Source organism: Ovis aries, chromosome 5 (genome assembly GCF_016772045.2).
Source record: "Ovis aries strain OAR_USU_Benz2616 breed Rambouillet chromosome 5, ARS-UI_Ramb_v3.0, whole genome shotgun sequence".
In the NCBI taxonomy this organism is placed as follows: domain Eukaryota; kingdom Metazoa; phylum Chordata; class Mammalia; order Artiodactyla; family Bovidae; genus Ovis; species Ovis aries.
In genome coordinates, this window is record NC_056058.1 from 38,159,008 (window position 1) to 38,172,381 (window position 13,374).

The 13,374-nt window shown below is 45.3% G+C and overlaps 1 protein-coding gene across 6 annotated transcripts in view; it reads right to left on the bottom strand.

Annotated features, from left to right (window-relative positions):
• The window catches only part of LOC101112480 (class I histocompatibility antigen, Gogo-C*0202 alpha chain-like), a 32,854-nt gene extending 20,292 nt beyond the window's left edge, over nucleotides 1-12,562 (bottom strand). For 4 of the 6 annotated variants that reach the window (XM_060415733.1, XM_012178355.5, XM_060415732.1 and 1 more), the window contains exon 1: nucleotides 12,161-12,562. In XM_060415733.1, coding sequence (XP_060271716.1) covers nucleotides 12,161-12,380 — 220 coding nt within the window. In that variant the 5' untranslated portion in view covers nucleotides 12,381-12,562. Of the gene's footprint in view, nucleotides 1-1,639; nucleotides 1,761-8,179; nucleotides 8,553-12,160 lie in introns of those variants that run through there. The other 2 variants (XM_060415730.1, XM_060415731.1) reach the window with 2 other exon arrangements.
• Between the last annotated feature and the right edge of the window lie 812 nt (nucleotides 12,563-13,374).

Sequence of the window (13,374 nt, forward strand, 5' to 3'; positions counted from 1 at the left end):
TGAAAATTTATAGGGAGGGCTCTGGTGATCCTGGTTGGGGTCTTTACAATAAATATTCAGTGTTGATTTTCTTTAGGATTGACTGGTTGATTTCCTTGCTGTCCAAGGGACTCTCAAGAGTCTTCTCCAGCACCACAATTCGAAAGCATCAGTTCTTCAGTGCTTAGCCTTTTTTATGGTGCAACTCTCACATCCATACATGGCTACTGGAAAAACTATAGCTTTGACTATATAGACCTCCTTTGTTGGCTAGGTGATGTCTCTGCTTTTTAATATGCTGTCTAGGTTTGACATACCTTTGAAAGTTATTTTTCTAGATAATCCAGGTTTATTTGGGGGGGGCAAATCAAATAAAGCAACCCAGTTAGCTTTGGTTTGTTTCAAGGTGTAAAGTGGGGGTAACCAACAGCCCTCATTTTAGTATCGAAGGTTCTGCATCCCAGAAGACCCGTCAGCCATGTACAAACCAGGACAGTTGGCTATAGGACATGATGGGCCTACTCATAAGGAAGCAAGCAACTGTCATTTTTGCTTACTTTGTACACACTGAATCTTTCAGGAAGGCAGCTGTGCTGCAGATGAAAGAGAGGTTGTACTTTGTGCTGTGGGGTACTTTACCAAGAGAGGCTTTCTGTAGTGTGGTGTCAGCCTCAGGGATGCTCCAGATTGTCCACACTGCACACTCAAATCAATCTGCGTTTATAGCTGTCATATTTACAGAATTCTTTGCATACATGTAACTACCTGTGTCATCAGTTTATTTTGTATATAGTCAACTGAAACATTTAACTATTCAAATACACGTTATTATTTTACATATTATAATTTAATTTTTAATACTTTTTGTTATAATTACAGCACTACATTGACTCCAATTTATAATTCTATGGGTTGTTGTTCAGTTGCCAAGTTGGACTCTACAACCCCATGGACTGTGGCACGCCAGGCATCCCTGTTTCTCACCATCTCTCAGAGTTTGCCCAAGTTCATGCCCACTGAGTCAATGATGCCATGCAACCATCTCATCCTCTGTCACCCTCTTCTCCTTCTGTCTTAATGAATCATTGCCTTGTTATGGTGAAGGGGCTTGGGTAACTCAATGAAGCTATGAGTCATGCCATGCAGGGCCACCCAAGACAGATGGGTCACAGTGGAGAGTTCTGACAAAACATGGTCCACTGGAGGAGGGAATGGCAAACCACTTTAGTATTCTTGTGGTGAGAACCTCATAAACTGTATAGAAAGGCAAAAATTCTATAGGTATATAGATTAAATAATCTTTTAATTTCTCTTCAGAAAGAAAATGATGTTATAAAATATTTGTAACAAGGAGAGCTATTCTGATGGGGCTTTGATACCCACAACTGGTAAAACTTGGATCCTGAGCAGGAAGAGGGGCCAGGCCCTTAGAGGTGGTGAGAATTGACCTAGTTCTTGACAAAGGGGGCAAGGAAGATGAAGGTGTAGGATGAAAGGCAATTCTGGGCAGGGAAATGCAAGGAGAGTGGTGTGTGGGGAGAAGCGGGAAATGCTGGGCAGTGGGGGGGATGGGTGGAAGCAAAGCCCACAGAGCTGAGGGTTGTTGGGGGCCTGATCACAGAGGGTCTTGAGTGAAGAACTAAGGAATCTGCATGCTGACCTCAAGATGTAAGCAGTCAGATCCAACCATCCATTCAGCTGGGCAGGAGTGTCTTCTCTGCAGCAGGTGCTTGGCACAGGCAGGAACCAGGTAAGGTTACTGCCAGGAGTAAGTCCACAGTCTGGAAAAAGGTGATTTATATTCATTATCCTAGTAAACAGCTAACACCAACGCATAAATAATGGAGGATGGATCAGACAAGTGCTGGTCCAAACCCTTTACTTACAGCTGCCATTCATTCCACTCAATAACCTCTTGAGTTCAGTTCAGTTCAGTGGCTCAGTCGTGTCCGACTCTTTGAGACCCCATGAATCGCAGCACGCCAGGCCTCCCTGTCCATCACCAACTCCCGGAGTTCACTCAGACTCACGTCCATCGAGTCAGTAATGCCATCCAGCCATCTCATCCTCTGTCGTCCCCTTCTCCTACTGCCCCCAATCTCTCCTATCATCAGACTCTTTTCCAATGAGTCACCTCTTCGCATGAGGTGGCCAAAGTACTGGAGTTTCAGCTTTAGCATCATTCCTTCCAAAGAAATCCCAGGGCTGATCTTCAGAATGGACTGGTTGGATCTCCTTGCAGTCCAAGGGACTCTCAAGAGTCTTCTCCAATACCACAGTTCAAATGCATCAATTCTTCGGTGCTCAGCCTTCTTCACAGTCCAACTCTCACATCCATACATGACCACAGGAAAAACCATAGCCTTGACTAGACAGACCTTAGTCGGCAAAGTGATGTCTCTGCTTTTGAATATGCTATCTAGGTTGGTTATAACTTTTCTTCCAAGGAGTAAGCGTCTTTTAATTTCATGGCTGCAGTCACCATCTGCAGTGATTTTGGAGCCCCCCCGAAATAAAGTCTGACACTGTTTCCACTGTTTCCCAATCTATTTCCCATGGAGTGATGGGACCAGATGCCATGATCTTCGTTTTCTGAATGTTGAGCTTTAAGCCAACTTTTTCACTCTCCTCTTTCACTTTCATCAAGAAGCTTTTTAGTTCTTCTTCACTTTCTGCCATAAGGGTGGTGTCATCTGCATATCTGAGGTTATTGATATTTCTCCCGGCAATCTTGATTCCAGCTTGTGCTTCTTCCAGTCCAGCATTTCTCATGATGTACTCTACATAGAAGTTAAATAAGCAGGGTGACAATATACAGCCATGACGTACTCCTTTTCCTATTTGGAACCAGTCTGTTGTTCCATGTCCAGTTCTAACTGTTGCTTCCTGACCTGCATACAGATTTCTCAACAGGCAGGTCAGGTGGTCTGGTATTCTCATCTCTTGAAGAATTTTCCACAGTTTATTGTGATCCACACAGTCAAAGGCTTTGGCATAGTCAATTTAAAGCAGAAATAGATGTTTTAATGGAACTCTCTTGCTTTTTCCATGATCTAGCAGATGTTGGCAATTTGATCTCTGGTTCCTCTGCCTTTTCTAAAACCAGCTTGAACATCAGGGAGTTCACAGTTCATGTATTGCTGAAGCCTGGCTTGGAGAATTTTGAGCATTACTTTACTAGCATGTAAGATGAGTGCAATTGTGTGGTAGTTTGAGCATTCTTTTGCATTGCCTTTCTTTGGGATTGGAATGAAAGCTGACCTTTTCCAGTCCTGTGGCCACTGCTGAGTTTTTCAAATTTGCTGGCATATTGAGTGCGCACTTTCACAGCATCATCTTTCAGGATTTGAAATAGCTCAACTGGAATTCCATCACCTCCACTAGCTTTGTTCGTAGTGATGCTTTCCAAGGCCCACTTGACTTCACATTCCAGGATGTCTGGTTCTAGGTTAGTGATCACACCATTTTGTACAGTTCTTCTGTGTATTCTTGCCACCTCTTCTTAATATCTTCTGCTTCTGTTAGGTCCAGACCATTTTTGTCCTTTATCGAGCCCATCTTTGCATGAAATGTTCCCTTGGTATCTCTAATTTTCTTGAAGAGATCTCTAGTCTTTCCCATTCTGTTGTTTTCTTCTATTTCTTTGCATTGATCACTGAAGAAGACTTTCTTATCTCTTCTTGCTGTTCTCTGGAACTCTGCATTCAGATGCTTATATCTTTCCTTTTCTCCTTGCTTTTCACCTCTCTTCTTTTCACTGCTATTTGTAAGGCCTCCCCAGACAGCCATTTTGCTTTTTTGCATTTCTTTTCCATGGGGATGATCTTGATTCCTGTCTCCTGTACAATGTCATGAACTTCATTCCATAGTTCATCAGGCACTCTATCTATCAGATCTAGACCCTTAAATCTATTTCTCACTTCCACTGTATAATCATAAGGGATTTGGTTTAGGTCATACCTGAATGGTCTAGCGGTTTTCCCTACTTTCTTCCATTTGAGTCTGAATTTGGTAATAAGGAGTTCATGATCTGAGCCACAGTCAGCTCCTGGTCTTGTTTTTGTTGACTGTATAGAGCTTCTCCATATTTGGCTGCAAAGAATATAATCAATCTGATTCCAGTGTTGTCCATGTGTACATGGACATGGTGACATCCATGTGTAGAGTCTTCTCTTGTGTTGTTGGAAGAGGGTGTTTGCTATGACCAGTGCATTTTCTTGGCAAAACTCTATTAGTCTTTGCCCTGCTTCATTCCACATTCCAAGGCCAAATTTGCCTGTTACTCCAGGTGTTTCTTGGCTTCCTACTTTAGCATTCCAGTCCCCTATAAGGAAAAGAACATCTTTTTTGGGTGTTAGTTCTAAAAGGTCTTGTAGGTCTTCTTAGAACCGTTCAACTTCAGCTTGTTCAGCGTTACTGGTTGGGGCATAGACTTGGATAACTGTGATATTGAATGGTTTGCCAGAGATCATTCTGTCATTTTTGAGATTGCATCCGAGTACTGCATTTCGGACTCTTTTGTTGACCATGATGGCTACTCCATTTCTTCTGAGGGATTCCTGCCCGCAGTAGTAGATATAATGGTCATCTGAGTTAAATTCACCCATTCCAGTCCATTTTAGTTCACTGATTCCTAGAATGTCAACGTTCACTCTTGCCATCTCTTGTCTGACCACTTCCAATTTGCCTTGATTCATGGACCTGACATTCCAGGTTCCTATGCAATATTGCTCTGTACAGCATCGGACCTTGCTTCTATCACCAGTCACATCCACCGCTGGGTATTGTTTTTGCTTTGACTCCATCCCTTCATTCTTTCTGGAGTTATTTCTCCACTGATCTCGTGTAGCATATTGGGCACTTCCTGACCTGGGGAGTTCCTCTTTCAGTATTCCATCATTTTGCTTTTTCATACTGTTCATGGGGTTCTCAAGCAAGAATACTGAAGTGATTTGCCATTCCCTTCTCCAGTGGACCACATTCTGTCAGACCTCTCCACCATGACCCGCCCGTCTTGGGTTGCCCCTCGGGCATGGCTTAGTTTCATTGAGTTAGACAAGGCTGTGGTCCTAGTGTGATTAGATTGACTAGTTTTCTGTGAGCATGGTTTCAGTGTGTCTGCCCTCTGATGCCCTCTTGCAACACCTACCATCTTACTTGGGTTTCCCTTACCTTGGGCGTGGGGTATCTCTTCATGGCTGCTCCAGCAAAGCACAGCCGCTGCTCCTTACCTTGGATGAGGGGTGTCTCCTCACCGCCGCCCTTCCTGACCTTCAACCTGGGATGGCTCCTCTAGGCCCTCCTGTGCCTATGCAGCCACGGCTCCTTGGATGTGTGGTGGCTCCTCCCACCCAAAAAAGATGTTCCCGGGACAAATTTTGTCCAAATAAGTGAGGACTGTCACGAAATCCCTGGGGCAAAACTGTCCGGGTTAAGTGAGAAGCTGACTGCATAGGGTCTTCAAGGGCAAATAGAAATTGACTTTCTTCCACCAAAGGCACTGAATAGAAAGCATCTTTTAAATCAATTACTGAGAAATATTTGGCTCCTTCAGGAATTTCAGACAATAGAACATAAGGATTAGGCACCACGGGATGGAAAGGAACTACAGCCTCATTTATTATACGTAAATCTTGAACTAGTCTCCATTTACCATTTGATTTCTTTACACCCAAAATAGGAGTGTTGCAAGGACTATTACAGGGAATTAATAGTCCCTGTTCCTTTAAATTTTCAGTGATGGGTTTTAACCCTTCCTTAACCTCAGGTTTCAGTGGATACTGCTTCTTATGTGGAAATAAGTGTGGGTCTTTGAGCTTGACAATTACAGGAATAGCATTTTGTGCTCGACCCACAGATTTTCCATCAGCCCATACTCTAGGATTTACATTTTGTTCAACTAAAGGGAGAGAAAGGAAGGGCTCCATATTCATGAAAACCGAGGCATAGACCTTGCTCAGTATCTGTTCAGTTCAGTTCAGTTCAGTTCAGTCACTCAGTCGTGTCCAACTCTTTGCGACCCCAAGAATCACAGCATGCCAGGCCTCCCTGTCCATCACCAACTCCCGGAGTTCACTCAGACAGTCAGTGATGCCATCCAGCCATCTCATCCTCTGTCGTCCCCTTCTCCTCATGCTCCCAATCCCTCCCAGCATCAAAGTCTTTTCCAATGAGTCAACTCTTCGCACGAGGTGGCCAAAGTACTGGAGTTTCAGCTTTAGCATCATTCCTTCCAATATATCCCTCCCCAAAAGGGGTGATGGAGATTCTGGCATGATCAGAAACTCGTGTGAAATAGCACAGAATCCCAGTTGCAAGATAAAGAATAACTGAAATAATACCTTTTGGCTAGTCCAGACAGTCCCATTATGGAAGCGGATTGGGAAGAAAGTGGGCCAGGAGCTTCAGTAAGCACAGAGTAAGTTGCCTCAGTATCTAAAAGGAAATCGATGGATTGCTCCCCCCACAATTATTACTACTCGGGGTTCCTCAGGTGTAATTAGGACGGGAGCTTGTGTGGGGACCCCCAGGCACCTTCAGTCCTGATTGTCTTGAGAGTCTGACCCCGGAAACCTATGCCTCTGAGGGCAGTCTCTCTTTCAGTGTGGTTCTTTGCAGACCGGACATGGAGCTGGGGCGGCTTAGATGCCTGAGGGCAATCCTGCTTGAGGTGCCCCTCCTTTCCACAGTAATAGCAAGCCCATCCCTTTTCACCTGGGTCCCTCTGGGCATTTTTCTGTGGCTGTTTAAGAAATCTATTTTTTAAGATCACTTTTCCTTCTTCACTTTTTTTTTTTTACATATTAAAATTTTTTTTCTTTTTTCTTTTTTTTTAACTTTTCGAACAGTATTATTTATTTGTACAATAGAGTTATTGAATTTCAATTTTACAATAAATTCTTGAGATTTAATTTTAGGTTAAAAAAGAATTGATTAAAGAAGGAAAAATATATGAGGCTAATGAAAAATTGTCCATAATCTTAGGAGAAAACAGGAGATGTGGCTTAAACTTTAAGTTGCCTATAGTATTTTTTTTTTAATTTTTATTTTTACTTTATTTTACTTTACAGTACTGTATTGGTTTTGCCATACATTGACATGAATCCACCATGGGTGTACTCCTTCTTCACTTTTGGGATCAATCTCAGTGAATCTGAGAAGGGCTTCTCTTAGTCTACCTAGGAATTTACCAGGAGCTTCCTTCTCCTCCTGTTCTATGTCTGCCAATTTGCTATAGTTTAAAGGCTTAGAATGCACCTGCCTGAGTCCTTCAAGAGTACTTCTGAAAAAATGGCTCTTATCCCATCTTCCTTTAGCTGTGTTGTAGTCCCAGTCTGGTTCTATAGTTGGGACCGCCTGATTCCCAGTGGGGAGGACTGCTATCTTGTCCTCCCTCTTCTCTACTGATTCATTACCAAGCCATTCATCTCCATAAGCAACTGCTTTTCCCAAAACTCGAGTCTTTGAGTCGGGAGTCAGTGTTTGTCCCAAGATATACATCACGTCCTTCCAAGTAATGTCATAAAGCAGAGTAACACCTTTAAAAGCTCTAATATATTTTTCTCGGTCCTCTAAATAGTCCCCCAGATCCTCCTTGATTCTTTGTATTTCTTGATAAGAAAAAGGCTTATTAACTCTCATAGACTGATTATTTCTCCCGGTGGGTGTTTCATGAAGAGGCAACAGCTTGTGTGGCTCTTCCTCAGTCTCTCTGGCTGCTCTGCGCATATGACCCCAGGGATAGACTGGAGAAACATGTCTTTCTTTTTCTCTTTGTCTCCTGTCCTCCATCTCATCTCTTACTTCGATGGTCTGAGTTTCTACTGAAACCAGAGTTGTCTGAGGTCATACTGAGACAGGAGTTGTTTGGACCTCCATGTGCACAGTTTGAATCTCAGTTTGGATTTCCACTGAGACAAAGGCAACCCTTCTAAGGGGGATTCTCTGGTTTTCAGTTTGCTCAGCTTGGAGCCCTGGGTACAGGGGCAAAGTAGGAGGACAGGAGGGAGCTGAAGGTTTCACGCCCAAATCTATACCCTTAGGACATAAGTCTGGCATATTTTGCAGAGAGAAAAAGGGCAACACATATGCTACTTCTACCCACTTCCCTTGTTCCTTACAGAACCGGTCTAATTGTAAAACAGTATTATACTCAAGAGACCTTCCAACCAGCCACCATTCGCCGTCCTCCAATGGATACCTTGGCCATGCAGTATCACATAGGAAGACCAGGTGTGTCTTCTTTAAGCCCTGGGGATCAAATCTATCCCAGTTTTTCAGGATACAGTTAAAAGGAGTGAGGCTGGAATTGTTAGCTCCCATCTGTAAGAGAGAAAAAAAGCGACCAGTGCCATTTTTCTACCGGAGGCGTCCCTCCCTGCCCTAGATGGGGGTGTAGACAGACTTTACACCAAAAGCTTTTCCTTCCTGGTCGGACTTAGTCTGTCCCTTACCGATACAGGCACTGTCTCGACCCTTCCAGTTCTACCACCGAGATGGGGTGGGGATATACCAGGGGTAGACCTAATAGCATCTCTACCTGACGTCCAGCTCTTCACCTTTAACCTTGCTTGCCTCAGATGCCACCCAGGGTGCAATCAGAGTAACCTTGTGGAATGCCTCCCAAGCTAAGACCGCTGGGGGGAGCATTCGCCACCTGACTGCCTGTGCACGATCCTGAGTATATTCCTGACCACAATAAGACCGATATGAACATAAAGCTGAGATGTTCTTTTCAAGCATAACCACACCAGTATAAGAGCCTCCTCTGGTCCACTAAGAGCCAGCGTTACCAAAGGAAAAAAAAAAACAAACCCGTTGCAGTACCAATCTGAGTAACCTTTAACCTCAGAGATATTCTTGGAGCTAGAGCTTCATCTAGTTTCTGAACTTCCAATTCCTAGCGAGGCTAGGCACTTTCTTGACTACCAATCCAAGTTTGGGAACAGTATAGATCACAAGTCCCTTGAAAGTCTAAGATCTGATAGATTAGGTTAGTACTTCTAATTCCCAAGGAGTTATGAAATGGTCAAAGAGACTGTCCTCTTCCAGACCCCTCTCTCCTTGGGGACCCCTAGACTTCTTATCAACCTGCCTAGGAAATGACTCTCTCACTTTCAGGTACAAATGAACTTACTTGCAAAATAGAAATAGAGACACTGATGTATAAAACAAACATGGTTACTAGGGGATGATGGGTGGGGAAGGGATAAATTGGGGGATTGAGACTGACATACACACTACTATGTAAATGATAGATAACTAATAAGAACTTGCTGTATAGCACAAAGAATTCCATTCAATACTCTTAATGACCTATATGGGAATGTAATCTTGAAAATAAGAGTGGATATATGTACACATATAACTGATTTACTTTGCTGTACACCTGAAACACAATACTATAAATCAATTATACTCCAATAAAATTTTAAAAATAAAACCAGAAGGGACTTCCCTGGTGGTCCAGTGGTTAAGAATCCACCTGCCAATGCAGGGGACATGGGTTGAATCCCTGGTCCAGGAAGATTTCACAAGCTTCAGGGAAACTAATCCCATGTGCCACAGTTATTGAGCATGAGCACCTAGGCAGCAGAGAAAAGAAAGAAAGCACTAAGTCGTGTCCAACTCTTGAGACCCCATGAACTGTAGCCTGCCAGGCTCCTCTGTCCATGGGATTCTCCAAGCAAGAATAGTGGCATGGGTTGCCATTCCCTTCTCCAGGGGATCTTCCTGACCTAGAAATTGAATCCAGGTCTCCCGCATTGCAGGCAGATGCTTTACTGACTGAACTACACAGAGGAGAAGTCACTGCATTAAGAAGCACCACAATGAAGCCCTGCTTGCCACCACTAGAGAAAGCCTGCACAACAGTGAAAACCCAGCACAGCCAAAAGTAATTGATTAATTTAAAAAAGGAGAAACAATGATGCATGTTCAAACACACTGTTAAAACTTTATTATTAATGAGAATATTTACTGTGTGAAAAGGTTTTATGTATACTTAATATGCAAAATAAATGTTAAAATGTAAAAAATAAAGCCTGAAGACCCTTTCAGGATATGCAATTTGTATTTGTGCTTTTTGGTACATTGAACATGGATAACTGGAAGCTCTCTGAGTCTGTTTTATGATTCTCTCCTCCACACAGCGCTTTTACGTAAATTGCCCTACTTCAGGGCTGCTTCCACCACTCCAACTTTGGCAGCCTGTTCCTCCCAGGGTACCGGCACTGGTCAGCCAAGCAGGGGATGTCTTGCTGCCCCCTGACCTGCTGGGTGAGATGAGTAGCCCTGGACCTCAGATCTGGGGTCTCTACAGGGTGACAGGGTGCTGCTTCCTGGATCACTCACCCTGGCTCTCTCTGAAGTAGCCCATCATGATATGCAAGCAGCCTTGAAACCAGCGTGACTCCACTTTCCAATGCTCAGTGTCAGCCTGGGTGACCATTAGGTCCTCCAGGCTCATGAAGGCACTGTACCCAGGGATTCTGGGAGTGAGCCTGTGATACCACATGGCAAGAACAGCAGAGAGTGGGATCCTGGGAGGGGAAGAAGTTCCTGTCTCTAGGTCATGATGGACCTGAGTTGTCCTGACTTCACTGGTTCAAGCCTTTTCATGATCCCCACTTTAGAGATGAGGACACAGAGACACAGAGAGGTTAGTTTTCTGCTCATGATCACAGAGCTGGGAAGCAGATAAACTGGGTTGGAAGCCAGGTTGTGAGATTCCAGAACACACACAGGGTCCCTGAAAATCTGAAGGGAAAACCCAGTGATCTTGCCACCACACTCCCACCCTTCATGGGCTCAGAAGCCCTGGGATCCAGCTCTGGGTTGGTCCTTGTTAACTGTGTAACTTGGACAATCGTCTCTGCAATGGAAATGCTAAACCTCTTTGTGAGGCAGGAGAGTGGACAGTGACATGGATGAAGGGCTGGCTGGGACTGGAAAAGGTGGGTGTACACAGGGCTGCACAAGAAGAGGTATGTCATGTCGCTAGTAGAAGAGCTGGACTTTAGGGCTTCTTTGGGAAGTAGGGATCCTGGGTAATCACACGAGGCTCCACATTCCTCTACATCTTGCTGCACATAAAATAGGCTCAGAAGGAAATGAGGCAGGGAGGGGAACAAAAGCCACACTAGGAGGGTTTGGACAAGGGGAAGCACAGGACAGGGGCCAATTCAGGTTCCTTCCCCTAGAGATGGCCCCTCCTCAGGAGCCACTAACTGATCTTGAATTGTTTTCAGCTCCTCAATTCTCCATCCCCAACCCACCCCCCACTCCCCACACCCCAGTGTGGGCAGTGCTGTAAACCCTTAGGAGACAATAAAATAGAGGTGACCTGGGAAACCTAACTGAGGTAAGTTATACCTGGGAGAAGAAGGCAGGTCAGGGAATAGCCAGGCTTATTTGGGAATGGCATTCTAGGGACAGATTCATCATCACTGGGAAAGAGTCTTCCAGACAGGGGTGTCCAGGAGACTTAGGAACAGGTGTTGACTGAGTGAGATTTTAGAGAGAGCCATGGAAACTAGCCTGGAGAATCCCAGGGATGGGGGAACCTGGTGGGCTGCCGTCTATGGGGTCGCACAGAGTCGGACACAGCTGACATAAATTAGCATAGCATAGCATAGCATGGAAGCTAGCTGTGGGTCGGAGGAGCTTGAGCCCAGGATGGAGTAGAGGAGGCACTCCTCTGGTTCACCCAAGACTGCCTTTCTCCATTGGACCTTCCTGGACCCTCTGTCATGTTTTCCAGGTGGTGCAAATGAGGCAAAAGTTGGGAAAGCAGCACCTTCCTTTCTTGCGTTGTTAAGTGTCTGCTTCTAGCTGGTTTCTTGGTGCTGTAGGTGCAACAAGGGTGGAGCTGGTGTAGGGGAAGTGGTAAGTGTGTGAGCAAGTGCTTTCTAAGTGTTAAAGCCAGCAGATAGCTAGATATGAGCAGAGAAAAGGGGGCCATGGGCCAGGTGGCAAGAAACCACACATTTTGTGGTGACAAGTGTCCTAGAGGCAGACTAAAGGGGCAGAAAGGTGGGAAGCTCTAGCAACAGACTGTAACTTTCTGCTCATTATGCCCTCATTACAATAGAAGTAGCTTTGCAGATAAGAATTTGCCATCATGCACTGACACCGTGACACTTCCAGTCAAGACCAAATATGAACAAAAATCTCTCCTCACCTCTGAAAGGTGGAGCCGTAATAGCAGAGGGGCTGCTGCTGCTGCTGCTGAGTTGCTTCCAGTGGTGTCCGACTCTGTGCGACCCCATAGACAGCAGCCAACCAGGCTCCCCCGTCCCTGGGATTCTCCAGGCAAGAACACTGGAGTAGGTTGCCATTTCCTTCTCCAATGCATGAAAGTGAAAAGTGAAAGTAAAGTCGCTCAGTCGTGTCTGACTCATAGCGACCCCATGGACTGCAGCCTACCAGACTCCTTTGTCCATGGATTTTCCAGGCAAGAGACAGGGAGGCCTGGCGTGCTGCGATTCATGGGGTCGCAAAGAGTCGGACACGACTGAGCGATTGAACGGTACAGGAGTAGGGTGCCATTGCCTTCTCCGCCGCAGAGGGACAGGAGAGCGCTATCGCAGCCCTGCTCAGCCATTGGTCGGTGCCGAGTGGGCCCCTCCCCCAAGCAAGCAACTGTCAGTCAGCGACTCTTCCGGGTTCCGCTACTGTCAAGGAGCAACCGGCAGTGATCCTGCTCAGCCATTGGTCGGGAGCAGTGGAACTCTCCTCTGTATAAAAGGAACCCGAATTGGTACTGAGGAGAGATGGTTTGTTTGTGTTTGTTTACTATTTATTTATGGCTGTGCCGGGTCTTCATTGCTGCGTACGAGCTTTCTCTAGTTGTGGCGAGCAGGGACTACTCTGTAGTTTCGGGGCTCAGGCTTCTCACAGTGGGGGGCTTCTCTCGTTGAAAAGCCTGGGCTCTAGGCTGTGCTGGCTTCAGTGGTTGTGGCAGCCCAGCTTAGTTTCCCCTTGGTAGGTGGAATCTTCCCAAACCAGGGATCCTACCTGCATCCCCTGCACTGGCACGTGGATTCTTAACCACTGGACCCCCAGGGAAGTTCAAGAGGTGGTTTTTGGGTAATCTTTTATCTTCTTGGTCTGCTAGCTTTCCAACTAAAACTTTTATTCCTGTTCCAACTACTTGTCTCCCAGTTGATTGGTCTGTCTATTGTGTGAGAGGTAGAGAGAGCTTGGGCTTGGTAACAGAACTAGGATGAAAATCAGGAAATACGATCCAAGACCCCTCTCTCTTCAGTGAATATTCCACCCAACCATTTTTATACCCCATATCACCCACCAGTTTGCCAAAGGAACTCAGGGCAGTTACTCACATGAGCATGCTCATTCTCCCTTCTGAGACTGTGCTGAAATGAAGTGAGGTGA